This window comes from Electrona antarctica (genome assembly GCF_951216825.1).
Source record: "Electrona antarctica genome assembly, chromosome: 7".
In the NCBI taxonomy this organism is placed as follows: domain Eukaryota; kingdom Metazoa; phylum Chordata; class Actinopteri; order Myctophiformes; family Myctophidae; genus Electrona; species Electrona antarctica.
This window is the reverse complement of record NC_136812.1, coordinates 38,561,661-38,577,569: the sequence shown is the minus strand read 5'-3', so window position 1 is coordinate 38,577,569 and position 15,909 is coordinate 38,561,661. Positions and strand designations below refer to the sequence as shown.

General features: G+C 39.5%; 3 protein-coding genes across 3 annotated transcripts; 1 reads left to right on the top strand and 2 right to left on the bottom strand.

Annotated features, from left to right (window-relative positions):
• Positions 1–3,383: 3,383 nt before the first annotated feature.
• LOC306926232 (chemokine XC receptor 1-like) lies at positions 3,384–6,480 on the top strand (the record flags this gene model as incomplete). The annotated part of the gene is made up of 3 exons (XM_079505495.1): positions 3,384–4,382; positions 6,214–6,344; positions 6,441–6,480. 3 exons carry the CDS (start codon positions 3,384–3,386, stop codon positions 6,478–6,480), a joined length of 1,170 nt encoding a protein of 389 aa, XP_079361621.1.
• Positions 6,481–7,719: 1,239 nt separating this feature from the next.
• LOC306926231 (tubulin alpha-1B chain-like) lies at positions 7,720–9,075 on the bottom strand (the record flags this gene model as incomplete). Its single annotated transcript, XM_079505494.1, has 1 exon — positions 7,720–9,075. One exon carries the CDS (start codon positions 9,073–9,075, stop codon positions 7,720–7,722), a length of 1,356 nt encoding a protein of 451 aa, XP_079361620.1.
• Positions 9,076–14,077: 5,002 nt separating this feature from the next.
• Positions 14,078–14,503, bottom strand: LOC306926230 (tubulin alpha chain; the record flags this gene model as incomplete). The annotated part of the gene is made up of 1 exon (XM_079505493.1): positions 14,078–14,503. One exon carries the CDS (start codon positions 14,501–14,503, stop codon positions 14,078–14,080), a length of 426 nt encoding a protein of 141 aa, XP_079361619.1.
• Positions 14,504–15,909: the final 1,406 nt, after the last annotated feature.

The window sequence follows — 15,909 nt, the reverse complement described above, 5'->3', positions numbered from 1 at the left end:
AAAAAAAGTCCCCCCCATTCTGTGTTTCCTATAGAAACTTACGTCGGTGCAGCGACGTAATTTATTTTCTTTGTACACATAATGTTCATTATTTACAAAATAAAAGAAAACAACTTTGACATACTTTTTAAAGACAACACAGGCTGGCCATCGATCCGGATAGTTTACATGTGCATACAATCTTGCTGGCTTTGGAACCAGCCAGTCACGTAGCGACATGTAGAGCTACGGCCAATAGCGAGAGGCACATTGTTGGGAGGCGGGGCAAAGAAATCAACATAGTTTGGTAGTTGTTGCAGTGCTGTAAACAGTTGCGTCATGTGACCATAATGGCAAAAGTACTTCAAGTTCAAAGCATAGCTTGTCTCGTTTAAAGGACCACTTCACCACTTTTCAACATATCTTCATATAATAGGTCCTCACTATAATAATCATGATAAAATGGCACGATTTTTTTCTACTCAGTCTGTGGCTCATAGGAGGGCTGTGGGCAGTTTAGAAACCGTCCTCCAGTGACATCATCATGTCATCATTAGGCAGAGATTTTTACAAAAATGTTTAGATTTTCATTATCGTGAGAACGATGGCTTCCAACTTTTCAGGACTAGAAAGCCTGCAGTTTCTATTAGCGTGTATTCCCCATCGATGATGATCACTGGAGGACGGTTTCTGTCCACAGCCCTCCTCTGAGACACAGACTGAATAGAAAAAAATTGCGCCATGTTTTCATGATTATTAGTGAGGACCTATTATATGAAGATAGGTTGAAAAGTTGTGAAGTGGTCCTTTAAAGGGGCATTCCACTCATTTTCAACATTTTATTAATATACAGCTGTTGTGTGGAAATAATTAAAAAAAAGTCCCCCCCATTCTGTGTTTCCTATAGAACTGGAGGTCTGATTTTTTTTTAATTCAGACCTCCGGCTCTAAGGTATTAGTGTGGTACAAGGTGTACTTCCGTAGGATTTCTTTGCTTAAATGGAATGTCAAATTTGCTGTTTTGGCTTTTATAATGATGGGGTTCAAAATGTCCGACCCGAATGAAAATTGGACATAAATTGTCTGGCATACTATAAAGGGATGACCTTTATAGTATGCCAGACAATTTATGTCCAATTTTCATAATATTAGGGTTGTTTTGTAGGTTTTAAAATATTCTAAGTTGATTTCTTACACTTTTAAAGTAGCCAGAATAATCTTTTCTGATCTCATCTTGCATGTTGGGCAATTTTCATAATTAGCATAATAAGCTGGGGTACCAAAACTGGCTATGGCCAGATTTAGCCCAAGGAGTGTTTTTTGTGCAAAACGTATGCTTGGAATGGATTCAGAATCATTGAAAACCCCTAGTTTGACCCGTCACATGCTATACTTAAAGCATAATGCAAATTTGAAAATGTTGCCTTATATTGGATGTTAATGGTACCCCAGCTTATTATGCTAATTGTGAAAATTGCCCAACATATGCAAGTTAGCATCTGGCAGTTTCTAAAAGCTAGGCCTACTCAACATTTCTAACATAAAAACGTAGGGTAGGCTACTCAAAACGTCTGGGTTCACATTCTGGCAAGTAGACTATGTTGCAAAACAATGTCAAATTAGATCATAATTGAAGCATAAAAGTTTTTTGTAGCTGGGCTCTGATAACAAAAATGAGTAGTAGCTACTCTTCTTCCTGCTCCTGCAGATGAAACATGGAGTCTGCTCCACACCATCACAGTGTGATGCCCAATTTACTTTCACTAGTCATCTCCTCAACCCTGCTAGTTCCGTGAAGGTGTAAGAGCAGTGGAACTAGCTAATTAGCTAACCTGCCGAGAGCAGACGTCACAGAAAGAAAGAAACACCATGCTTTCTCAAGAAGTGTGATCTTCTGAGGTGGGAATGTTCACAGGTTTCTCAATTAATTTGAACAATGTATGTGACTTACAGGCTCCTGAGGTGACTTTATTTTGGACACAATATAGTTTTCAATAGTGGTTTTCAACCCTTTTCATATCAAGGTCCATTATTTATTCGGCATTTGAGCCACGGACCACCATTTGATGAAATTTAGCCCCTCAGACCCAAAACTAAAGATATGGATAAGATATGATTTTGTCCAAAATGCCATGCTGTATTGATGTGGACATCAGACGTTGGCAAACGTTGATCGAAATAACATTTCTTCTAATCTACATGCTGTTCTTGTAAATTATGTAATGTAGATGTTTAACAATAATTTAACTCTTATATTTTTCAGATGGGGGTCCACAGTTAAGTGTGTGTGTGCGTGCGTGCGTGCGTGCGTGCGTGCGTGCGTGTGTGCGTGCGTGCGTGTGCGTGCGAGCGAAAAAGAGTGTGAGAGACGTTTGTAATAGTTATTTAATTTACATAATAAAAATCACACCCGTGTGAAGTGACTCTATGTCATACATCATAATCATCATTGCGGGCCAATGGGAATTTGCATAGTCACCTTCGTCTTCAATGTTTGTGTTTAGCCTACACACACGCACACACACATGACCTACAGTATATATATATATATATATATATATATATATATATATATATATATACACACACACACACAAACAAGATTTGTTGCATGTTTCTATGTTGTTGTGTGGACCACAGGAAGAGTGCTACCTTGTATGGTGTGATCCAATGATCCAAATAAATAGGAACAGAAACCAAGTTACGGTTGAGACAGCATAAGTGAAGAGAAGCTATCACATCCAACAGAAGGCTGCAACCAGTCAACATAACAGGTAAGCTTTTTTTCAACATGAGTTGAAATAAAATCCAGTAAAAATGTGTTCCTTAGCCTACATGTGAATGACTAAAGAATCAAAACTGAAATTACTTATTGCTTATTTATTTATTTTTGTTGCTGATTTTATTTAACATATTCTTCAGTTTTGTGTAAAGCACTTTGTAAAGGTTGTTTTGATAAATGCCTTATAACATTTATGATAATAATAATACTTAATACTTAATAGTATTATTGTTGTTGTTATTGTTGTTGTTGTTATTACTTCACACAAAAACCTGTATTGATTATTGATGTGATGAAAGCTAGAGGATATTATATAAGAGAACTCTACAAAGGTCATTTATCAGCTTCAATTTTACGGTGTTCCAGTTCCATTTTCCCAGTCAAATGTATAGGCTATATACTTTAGGGTTTAAATGGGACAATTATTTTAAGCTGCGCTTTTTTTGAATTTGTTAAATAAATTAAAAAATAATTTAAATGGGAATTCCCATTTTTGTCCGTCAATGGGAAAATGCCTATAGCAATTCATAATAAATATGTACTCTATAAATTACTAAATAAACATAGGCCTATCAACAACACATTTGGTTTTCCAGGTTTCTTTTCCAGATTCCAGCTAGCCATGAATGCGCCTTTGAATGAAAGTGAGGAATATGACGAATACGATGAAACCTATGAAGATGAGGTCTGTGATAAAGGTGGAGTGGTTAAATTTGGTTCCATTGTTATCCCAGTCTTCTTCTCCATTGTGATTACCCTGAGCGTCCTGGGCAACTCTCTAGTCCTTGTAATCCTGGCATTGTATGAAAACCTCAAGTCCCTCACCAACATCTTTATACTCAACCTGGCTATCTCTGACCTGGTGTTTACTGCTGGCCTCCCCTTCTGGGCCATCTACCACATCTGGGGCTGGGTCCTTGCAGAGAAACTCTGTAATATCGTGACCTTCATCTTCTTCACCGGGTTTTACAGCAGTGTATTGTTCCTGACTGTCATGACCATCCACCGCTATCTGGCCGTGGTCCATCCCCTGTCGAACCATGGCACACGGAAGAGGGTCAGCTATGGCGCCACTGTGTCTGCCGTACTGTGGGTGGTCAGCATTGGAGCAGCTATGCCTTCCCTGCTCTTTAGTTCTGTCATCAAAGTCCACCACAAAAAGGAAGTCTCATTGGGATGTGAATTTGGGGACTCCCTGTGGAACAGGGTAGGCACTTACCAGCAGAATATTTTTTTCCTTGCCGCATTTGTAGTGATGGCATTCTGCTACATTCAAATACTGGGAAGAATTTCAAGGACAAAGTCCCACATGAAGAACAAAACTGTAAAGCTGATATTTTGCATTGTGGCTGTGTTTTTCTTTGGCTGGATACCGTACAATGTGGTTATATTTCTTAAGATGCTCGCTGACGACTACTCACTGCCACCTTTCAAGGATTGTGAAGTAAGCATTCGGCTTGATTATGCCTTCTATGTATGCCGACTCATTGCATTCTCCCATTGCTGTCTCAACCCTGTCTTTTACGCTTTTGTGGGTGTCAAATTCAGAAGTCATTTAAAGTCAATAATGCTTCAAATGAATCAAAGGTTCCATCGTCAAAGCCGAGCAGTGGAGCCACAAGTTAGGACTGCTAACATTCATTCAAATGGATCAATGTATTAGTTCCTCTTGAATAAACCACTACTAAATTAATTCATTGTTGAATGAATTCATTTTCACTAAGCTATTTTAAAATTGGGGAACCCATAGGAGATTAGATAAGATGACTTTATGGTTGATGAGATTTTGAAACTGTACAGAGATGCCGATAAGTGAACAACAGTTCTTGGCAGTTTTGTAGCAGCATATATATATATATATATATATATATATATAGCACGACGCGTTTCGCCGTGAGCTTCGTCAGGTGATAGCACCTGACGAAGCTCACGGCGAAACGCGTCGTGCTAATAAATAAGTTGATGCAGTAAGTTGTCCGTCTTTGTTCCCTGGAGTGTGCAGTCCCTTCCTTGGAAGGTTTTTCCCTTTTTGATGTCTATGCCTGCTAACTAGACTTGCACCTCCCACGGGTCTTGTTGGATGTGCAGGAGTCCTTTTTCGTCTCATATATATATATATATATATATATATATATATATATATATATATATATTAAAATTTGCCATCAAATTGTTACTTTTGGCAAATTCATATAATGTAGCCTACCTGTAAACAATTTGAGTAAGCTATACATATTATATAGGCTACTAACACAATAAAATGAACATTGATTATGAATATTTCTGCTTTCATTGAAGTAAATAGCACTTAATTTTCATATATATATAAATATATATATATTTTATATATATATATATATAGTATAAGTATTATCTTTATTATTATTATTATTATTATTATCGTGTTGCATAATGTATTGCTGTTGTTACACAGTCACACCAACATTACGTTGCTTGAACTTGTATTAGTGAGTGACAAAAATAAACTCTCAAAACATGATTTTTGAGATGTCTGCAGCTGCTCCTTGGATTTTGCAATCTTCCTATTAGATTATGAGAAATGTTGTTTACAAAGTTGACATTTTGGCCCGAGGGTGGGTGGCACTATAGAAAAAAGGTCATGGGGTCAATCAAGTCCATCGTCCGGGGGACCATGGCCAAATCCCATTACTCATTTTTATGCCGCCCTGCATTTGATCAAGGTGATTGATTCCCACCATCTTGAAGGACATTCCATTCCTTAATTCAGGGTCTGCATAACGGTGGTACGTTGATGTTTATTAATGTTTTCTCCCCTGGCAAAGGGCGGGTAGGCTACGTGTTACACTCAACGCACTCCAGAAAAAAACCCTGGTACTATCCTGCTATAGAAATACTATCCTGCTATAGAAAAAAAGAGACAGAAATGTTAACGTTGATGAATTGTTGTTGATATTCATTTGGTACAAAAAAATAGGTGCAGAAACATTCACATTTTCTTGTATTCTTGTGGACATTCAATGTGCAGTTTAAAAAAGCAGGAGTAGTGGTTAATGTGCAGTTTAAAAAAGCATACATTTTAACATAGTATAGTATTCTGTTATAAACAATAATATACTCTTTGTAGGATACAGTATTAGATTCTGTTATTAATATATATATTTTTTAATAAATATAATAGTGTGCTTGCTCTAGGAGAGCGGCCACTCATTTCCACTATTGATAATATATTTATTTTATATCTATTTATTCTCTGGGAGTCACAGGATTTGTTTTTTAAATGTTTTATACATTTCTTAATATTGAACTTTTTACAATTAATTTAATACAGGAAGTCAATGGAGAGGTAAAGAACTCCATATCTGTACATCTATATGACATCACAGTATGCCCGATGTTTCTTCAGGAACAGTACCAGTCTAGTCATGGCGTTGTGCTGTTGTTATGGTTAAAGCCATTGTCCTGAACGTCAGTGGCAAAGGCAGAGGTGCCTGATCAACAGGGCACCAGTAGAGAAAGTGAGCAGCTTCAAGTACCTCGGGATGCACATCACAGAAGCCCTGACTTTGAGAATGCACACAGAGGCCGAGGCAAAGAACTTAAGGTGAGACAGCATTCTCCACCACCTCAGGCAGCTGAGGAAATTCAAGGTCTCATGCACAGAAGGTGATGAAATCCTTAAACTCAATACACAACCCAGTGCATTCCTGACGGGGGCCATCACCTTGGTATGGGAATAGGGCTCCGCTCCCAGGAACTGTGAGTGATGTGGTTGGCCGAGCACTCCACAGGGAGCTCCCTCCCGTCCCTGTTGGACACTTATGACAGTGGGTGCTTGGGTAGGGCTAAGAGGATTATGAAGCTCCCACGACTCAGACTGAAAAGTGATTGATGTGTATGCACAGCCTGGAAGATTAAAAAAAAAGGACTCGTCTGCAAATATCCATGTACATTTTGGCCAGACTGTTACTTGCACTAATGTATATATGCATACTTAATGCATATATGCATATACCTTACCTCACGGCGCATTGTATTATATAATAATAATCCCCTTCTGCACATTACACAATGCACATCCCGATTGCTGCTAAGATGTTTTTAAAGAGGGGTTATGTGTATTATCTTTTTTGTTTTACATTTTTAAATTTGTATTTCTTATTTTTATTTTGTTTTTTATTTTATTTCAATACAGTCCAGTATTATCTTATTATAATAATTATTATTGTTTTATATTGTATTGCACTTGTTAATAGTTTATGCCACAAATATTTCACTGCTTGTTAGAGTTAGTGGCTAAACCCATCTTGATTCTTTTTCAGATACAATAAGACAGTATGTTATGTTTGGTTGGAATTTAATGTACATTATGCATTTTTTCCTATGCACAATTAGTACTGCATTTATGTATTTTAGGTAAGATCCATCTTCTCTAGTTGAGTGAGTTTTTGTGGCTGTGTTCTCCATCCCAAACTGTTTTTATTGGTTGAGATATGCACACTGCTTTGGGCATATGTTCCTGGAATATAGATATGGATGATGGGAAATTTATACAACATCTTTATTAAGAGTGGGGACAACACAGTATCTTGTTTAACTGTGACCTCACTTACTGTATAGCTTCTGATGCACTTATACTGTACTTACTGTATCTCACATATTTAAAGGAGATAGCTGTGTATGTGTGTGGGAACACCCGCGTTGTTGCATGATGAAGCAGAGGTATTCCCTCTACTCTCATTAGTTACATTTATCAATTAGATGTAGACGTACTCATTTGTTGTTTAAACTTGCTAGTTCATTTGAATGGTTGGACTAGTCTCATACGTATATGCCAGGTGACACTTTTATGTGGGGACAGTTTTGCGCACAGTTCTGGTGCCAGTTCGCTTACTCACTAGCTGTCAGGAACTGGTGTAACATAATGATCTAGGCGGGTCTGTCAATAGGAAGTAATTCTATTTTACAGCTAAAATGTCTTAATCCTCTTCTCCATCATTCTCTCCATCACCCTCTTGGGAGTCCATTCCAACTTCCTCATAATCCTTCTCTAGGGCTGCCATGTCCTCTCTGGCCTCAGAGAACTCTCCCTCCTCCATACCCTCACCTACGTACCAATGCACAAAAGCACGCTTGGCGTACATCAGATCAAACTTGTGGTCAAGCCGAGCCCAGGCCTCGGCAATAGCAGTGGTGTTGCTCAACATGCACACAGCCCTCTGGACCTTGGCCAGATCTCCACCAGGTACTACGGTGGGGGGCTGGTAGTTGATGCCAACTTTGAAACCAGTTGGGCACCAGTCAACAAACTGGATTTTACGGTTTGCCTTGATGGTGCTGATGGCAGCATTGACATCTTTGGGCACCACATCACCACGGTATAGAAGGCAGCAGGCCATGTACTTGCCGTGGCGAGGGTCACATTTTACCATCTGATTGACCGGTTCAAAGCAGGCATTGGTGATTTCTGCAACTGTGAGCTGCTCGTGATAAGCCTTCTCAGCAGAGATGACAGGGGCATAGGAAACCATGGGGAAATGGATACGGGGATATGGCACCAAGTTGGTCTGGAACTCTGTCAGATCAACATTAAGAGCACCATCAAAACGAAGAGAGGCTGTAATGGAGGACACAACCTGACTAACAAGCCTATTGAGGTTGGTGTAGGTAGGACGCTCAATATCAAGGTTCCTACGGCAGATATCATAGATGGCCTCATTATCCACCATGAAGGAACAGTCGGAGTGCTCTAAGGTGGTGTGGGTGGTCAGAATGGAGTTGTAAGGCTCCACCACTGCAGTGGACACCTGAGGAGCTGGGTAGATGGAGAACTCCAGCTTGGACTTCTTGCCGTAGTCAACAGACAGGCGTTCCATCAGCAAGGAGGTGAAACCAGCACCAGTTCCACCTCCAAAACTGCGGAAGATCAGGAAACCCTGAAGACCAGTACACTGATCAGACAGTTTGCGGATCCTGTCCGACACCAGGTCAATGATCTCCTTGCCAGTGGTGTAGTGTCCACGAGCATAGTTGTTGGCAGCATCCTCTTTGCCACTGATCAACTGCTCAGGATGAAACAATTGTCTGTAGGTCCCACTGCGCACCTCATCAATGACAGTAGGCTCCAGATCTACAAAAACAGATCTGGGGACGTATTTTCCAGCCCCAGTCTCAATGAAGAAAGTGTTGAAAGAATCGTCTCCTCCTCCAATGGTCTTGTCAGTGGGCATTTGTCCATTGGGCTGGATCCCATGCTCCAGACAATAGAGCTCCCAGCAGGCATTGCCAACTTGGACACCAGCCTGTCCGATGTGGATGGAGATGCACTCACGCATCTTTGTATGATTCGGTCACGCTTGACCGGTACAGATCCTCTTCCAACTGGGTTCTTTCTGTCCGTCAGTCTCAGTCTCTTCTGTCTCGGTCTCTCGATCACTATGTCACCTAATATATCTCTGTGTTGTTTCCTTGACTCTATGGCTGATTGTTCCTCTACATTTAGTGATGTGATGATAGTGAGGTTGCTGTGCACATTATGTAGACTGATTGAGCTGTTGTCCGATGTCATACACAACACAAACCATTGCCAGACAATGCTGATTTGCACAGTCAGTTGATTGCTACATAAGGTACATAAGGTGGGCCATTATTGGCCAAGCGCTCCCACCAACATGTGATTGGTTAGCCGATTTGCGTTTAATGTTTTGATGTTTAATTTACGTCATAGGCCTATTTAGCGGAATTATCAGCTCTTATCATCATACATCATCATGAATCATCTCATACTGGCCAATCAGAATGCCTGTTGTCTGTGATTGGTTGGCTGTTGCTCGTTTACATGACGTATATTTTCCCTTGTGTCAATGGCGTTTAATGTTTTGATGTTTAATTTACGTCATATTTAGCGGAATTCTGATGTAATTTCTCCGTTCATTGTCAATGGCAAATATTGAGACGGGCAGGAACAAGATTTAGCAGACATTTGAGCGGAATTCCCCTTTCATTGTCAATGGCAAATCTTGAGACGTGTGGGGACAAAAGCTGTTTATAGAAGGGGCTAGCGCCCCTTAAAAATGTCATCAGCATACTTTTTGCACCATCCCACCATGATGAATTCCTGAAAATAAATAATAGACAAAGTTTAATTGCTAGTGGTTCAATTGCAAGGGCAATCGTCCCTCACCTGAGGGAGAACCAAAATGGCTTTTGAGAGGAGAGAACTACCATAGCACAGATATTGGCACTATAAGGAGAATGATAGAGTAGGTGAAAAAGAGAGTAGGTGAAAAAGGACAACTTGACTGTTGTACTGTTTCATCTACTTCAAAAAGGCATTTGACTCGATCCACAGGCACGATGGTGAAGGTCCTTAAAGGGGAAAACCACCCATTTTCAACATTTTATGCTGTGTTTCCTAGAACTGTAAGTATGAAAAAAATCACACCCGTGTGAACTGAGTGGTGTAAGGTCTTATATAGCCTGATCAGCTGTGGTCTGACGTAATGTCTGACGTAATGAAATCACACCCGGGTGAACTGGGTGACCGTAGCAACCATGCTCATTTTTTCTGCACAGACAGACAGACTAACAAAGCCAGTTGTAGGAGTGGTTTACACCACTCAAAAATCATTAACATGGTGAAACACATCTTGATGACATCATCAAGATGTGTTTCACCATGTTAATGATTTTTTTCAGATCTCCAGTTCTAGGAAACACAGAGTGGGGGGACTTTTTTTTTGTATTATTTCCACACAACAGCTCTAAGGTATATTAATGACATAGTAAAATGTTGAAAATTAGTGGAATGCCCCTTTAAGGCCTATGGCCCAGTCCTGACAGACTTGGACTATGCGGACGACATCAGCCTGCTCTCCGACAACGTGGAATAAGCACATGCAGGAACTCCTGAGGTTATCACCTATAACATCTCACCGGAACATCCACCTCTGACTACAACAGGAGACACTGTGCTGAAGGAAGTCAAGGACTTCAAGTACCTGGGCTCATGGGTCAACTCAACCGAGCAAGACCTCAAAGTGAGGAAGGCACTTGCATGGAGGGCCCTGAATGGCATGACCAGTGTACTCCAACCACCCCCGTCAAATCAAACTCAGCTTCTTCTACGCAACGGTGGAGTCTGTTCTTCTATACAGCAGTGAATGCTGGACCCTGAAGCCAACCCTGCTTGTCTCTTGACGGGTGCTACACCAGAATGTTGCGTGCAGTAATATTTGACGTATTCTCTCATATGTGTGGACTGTGGAACAGTAATAACCCCTTCTTTCCACACCATCATTTCTGGCATAATTCCCCCAAGCTGTACAAACACATCTCCACAAGCAAATACTTTGGCAATTGCCTCCCAATTATCCCGTAGCCTAATCCTCCTTAATTGGAAATTGGATAAGGCACCTTCTTTTCAACAATGGCTAAAAGAAGTTCTATCATTCCTGCCTCAGGTATAGAGTGGACAGAGCCCAAAAAAACGTTGTCCTGGCTTGAAGTCCCTTTGTAGATTTTGTCGAAGACTTTTCCTTTCATTAAACTGTTCCGGACTATGTCTGACTAGGGTACTGTTGTCTGAAAATGTAGATGTCCCTGTCTTAACTTGTTTTGACCTGTATCTCACTGCTTTGTTCCACCACTTTCTTTGTTCTGTTTTTGTTTTTTGAGCCTAAGGGCGGCCTAAGGGCGGCCCTTAGGCCCTTAGGCTCAGGGGGGTATATACAGTATGTTTGTATGTTTTTTATTGTATTTTGTATGTGTACATGTCATATGAAAAACTGTAAAATAAAGTTTATAAAAAAAAGAAATTCCTTGCAGATGATTATTTTTCTAAGTGTCAGAGTTTGGAAGTGCTCGTTATCAGTAAAGCAACGTCTTGCTGCCTCCTGCATTATGTGCAAACTCCAACACTTAGAAAAGAAATCACCTGCAAGGATCGTCTTGACAGGAAGTAGGCTCATAACATATCTACTGTGGATTTCTATGAAACAAACACTTTTTAATACAATTTAATTCTGTTTGGATGAATGGGCTGTCAATGGCAAGATGGACGTGGTCTGCAAAAGGTCAATTGGGACTAAATAGAGGATTTCAATCCAGGAGTCCAGGACAGAAATCAAAGATCTCCAGTAGACTTGTGAGATAGTCTTATACTTGACGTGGTCAAAAGCTTTATCCAAGTCTAGTGAGACCACCACCTCTCGCATTCCTCAGAAGGCGGTGAGTATAAAATGTTAATCAGACGCCTAATATTGAAGAAAAGGTGTCCACTCCTCATAAAGTCTGTTTGTTTGATCAAAATTAATTACTTGATTCAGGGTATTGTCTAGACAGTTTGCCAATAATTTGGCCAAGATACTGTATTACTTTTTAATCAGAATTTAGTAGGGAGAGTGCGGTAGGGGAAAAGAGACAGGCAACCTTTTTCTTTCTCCATCATATTTCTTTGTTTTTGTATCTTGTCAATAAACATTTAAAAATTTACAATCTTTCCATTCAAATACATATTCAGTTGCTTTCATCTCCATGACAAAAGGATAACAAAAAACTGCAGGGAATGCACATTTTCTATCTGCAAAATTCCCATTTCACTCATAGTGCATATAAAAAAAACTAAGTATAACTAACAATGCTATTGATGAATTGAAAATGGTGGACCTATTGTAAACAAGTGTAATGCTTTATGGTGTCGTCCACTCACAGTTAACAGTTTTTGTATTGAGTTGTACTTGAAATGTACTGTAATTCTGCAAACTGTTAATAAATCAATCAATCAATCAATCAAAAATGCTAATATTATCTGTTAAATAATAATGATGCATATCCTGCATTTATAGCTAGTTCAGGCAGACAACTCAAGCTCAAGGCAGCCAAGGACAGTCTAAGAAGGATAAGACGCGAAGACCGTACGGGCGACGCCATGTTGCTTTGGAAGGAAAGAAACATGCGCAATGGGCTATATGCAGCCAACACTTCCGCGTTCAGCTTCCTTGGTCTCAACTGCGCATGTTTCTTTCCTTCCAAAGCAACATGGCGTCGCCCGTACGGTCTTCGCGTCTTATCCTTCTTAGACTGTCCTTGAAGGCAGCACGCCTACCTGATCAGGTGACCCGTCACATGCACTACCTGATCAGGTGACCAGTCACATGCACTACCTGATCAGGTGACCAGTCACATGCACTACCTGATCAGGTGACCAGTCACATGCACTACCTGATCAGGTGACCAGTCACATGCACTACCTGATCAGGTGACCAGTCACATGCACTACCTGATCAGGGCGGGCGATTTAAACTTCTCTGCCTATACCTGCTTATTTGCCTCGATCCTGGCTGTGCTGTTGTGCAACTTGTGCTGCTGTTGCTGCCTCTCTGCTGCTGTCCGTTACATCGCCTCGCTGTCTGCTGCTGACGATAATCCCATTTACCTGAAGATGTGACAATCTAGTCTGTAAAGAACAGAAATGACATGGCAGGATAAAGTGAGGTCTATAAATAATAAATACCAGCCTGCACGACAAGGGGAAGGATGACATCCATAAGACCATTATGTGCCTGTAACAATCCATTTAAAAGCAAATAATAATAATAATAATAAAATGATAATGATGATAATAAAAGGCCAGCTCAGTATAGGTAAGCCAAATATATTATTAAAAGGGGTTATCAACTAAGACTAAAAAAAACTAACAAAAAACAAAAACTGAGTTATATACTATGGGTATATATACTGTATAGTTTGTTATTGTCCTTTTGAGGGACTCTTATAGAGGGCCTCTCTAAAAGAGGTTACAAACATACCTTATTGTGTTGGGTATATTCTGTTATTAATTAACAATATAAAATAAAAAAGAGTATAATCAAATATAATTTAAAATGTTACCTACTGTAGGTATAGATATTACTTTGACTAAACGATACGAACAACATTCTGTTATCGTTTGTTTTTTGTAAATATTTAGTGGACTGACTCTGAGAGAGACCATTCATATTTTGTTTCCACTATTTATTATAATATTATTATTTACTTTTATTAATTTATTCTAACTCCTTTATACTTTCACCTAGGTTGCAATCAAACTTTGTGAATTGTTGTACATTTTGAAATATTAACCTTTTCTAACTTTATTATACTGGAGTCATGGAGAGGCAAATAACACCATAAACTGAGTTATATATGCACACACACGTACATATTAACTTGCAATATATGCAAGGGATCCTGGGCAGAGCAATGAGAGAGAAATTAACTGGTCTTTGCCTGCTTAACTGGTGGTCTGTCACCTCTCATAATCGGTCTATCAATAGGAAGTCATTTACTAATTTGACTTTAAGTCTCGTCTCCTTCTCCTTCATCATCTTCTCCAACATCGATGGATTCAAGTCCAACTTCCTCATAATCCTTCTCTAGGGCTGCCATGTCCTCTCTGGCCTCAGATAACTCTCCTTCCTCCATACCCTCACCTACGTACCAATGCACAAAAGCACGCTTGGCGTACATCAGATCAAACTTGTGGTCAAGCCGAGCCCAGGCCTCGGCAATAGCAGTGGTGTTGCTCAACATGCACACAGCCCTCTGGACCTTGGCCAGATCTCCACCAGGTACTACAGTGGGGGGTTGGTAGTTGATGCCAACTTTGAAACCAGTTGGGCACCAGTCAACAAACAGAATTTTACGGTTGCCCTTGATGGTGCTGATGGCAGCATTGACATCTTTGGGCACCACATCACCACGGTATAGCATGCAGCAGGCCATGTACTTACCGTGGCGAGGGTCACGATAAAAAAAATCACACCTGTGTGAAGTGAGGGGCACTCAGACGCTCTTATTATGGTACATCATCATGCACCATCTCATACTGGACAATCAGAATGCCTGTTGCCTGTTGCCACAAATTTACATCATATTTGGCGGACATTTGACCTAATTTCTCCTTTCATTGTCAATGGCAAATATTGAGATGTGTGGGGTCAAAAGCTGTATATAGGAGGGGCTAGCGTCGCTCAAAAAAAAACATTCACGTCTTCACCCTCAACCTGGCATTACCTCCATAAAGGAGGTACAAGCCTAAGCAAGACATGTCATTCCCACTAGGAAGAAAAATGTGATGCTACCCAAACACCCATGAACCCCTAGCTCCCTCTGTATAGCATATATTTTAAATTATGATTGAAAAATGAATATGGCAACAATATTAACATCTGTTGATCGCAACAGATAGAATAAACAGATAATGGAGTATATAAAAAGAATGCTATCAAATTAACCAGGCCTCTCATACCCCATGACTAAAGCACTGTATTGAGGCAGAAAAATAACAAAATAGTGATACGAATGACAGCTTTGCCATTGATGTACACAGATAAAAGTGCCTGATCGGGGCCCATTTAACTGAAGATGTGACAATCTAGTCTGTAAAGAACAGAAATGACGTGGCAGGATAAAGTGAGGTCTAGAAATAATAAATACCAGCCTGCACGACAAGGGGAAGGATGACATCCATAAGACCATTATGTGCCTGTAACAATCCATCCAATAATAATAAAAAAATGATAATGATAATAAAAGGCCAGCTCGGTATAAGTAAGCCAAATATATTATTAAAAGGGGTTATCAAGTAAGACTAAAAAAAACTAACAAAAAACTAAAACTGAGTTATATACTATGGGTATATATACTTATAGTTTGTTATTGTCCTTTTGACGGACTCTTATAGAGGGCCTCTCTAAAAGAGGTTACAAACATACCTTATTGTGTTGGGTATATTCTGTTATTAATTAACAATATAAAATAAAAAAGAGTATAATCAAATATAATTTAAAATGTTACCTACTGTAGGTATAGATATTACTTTGACTAAACGATACGAACAACATTCTGTTATCGTTTGTTTTTTGTAAATATTTAGTGGACTGACTCTGAGAGAGACCATTCATATTTTGTTTCCACTATTTATTATAATATTATTATTTACTTTTATTAATTTAATCAGTACAAACTTTGTGAATTGTTATACATTTTGAAATATTAACCTTTTCTAACTTTATTATACTGGAAAGTCATGGAGAGGCAAATAACACCATAAACTGAGTTATATATGCACACACACGTACATATTAACTTGTAATATATGCAAGGGATCCTGGGCAGAGCAATGACAG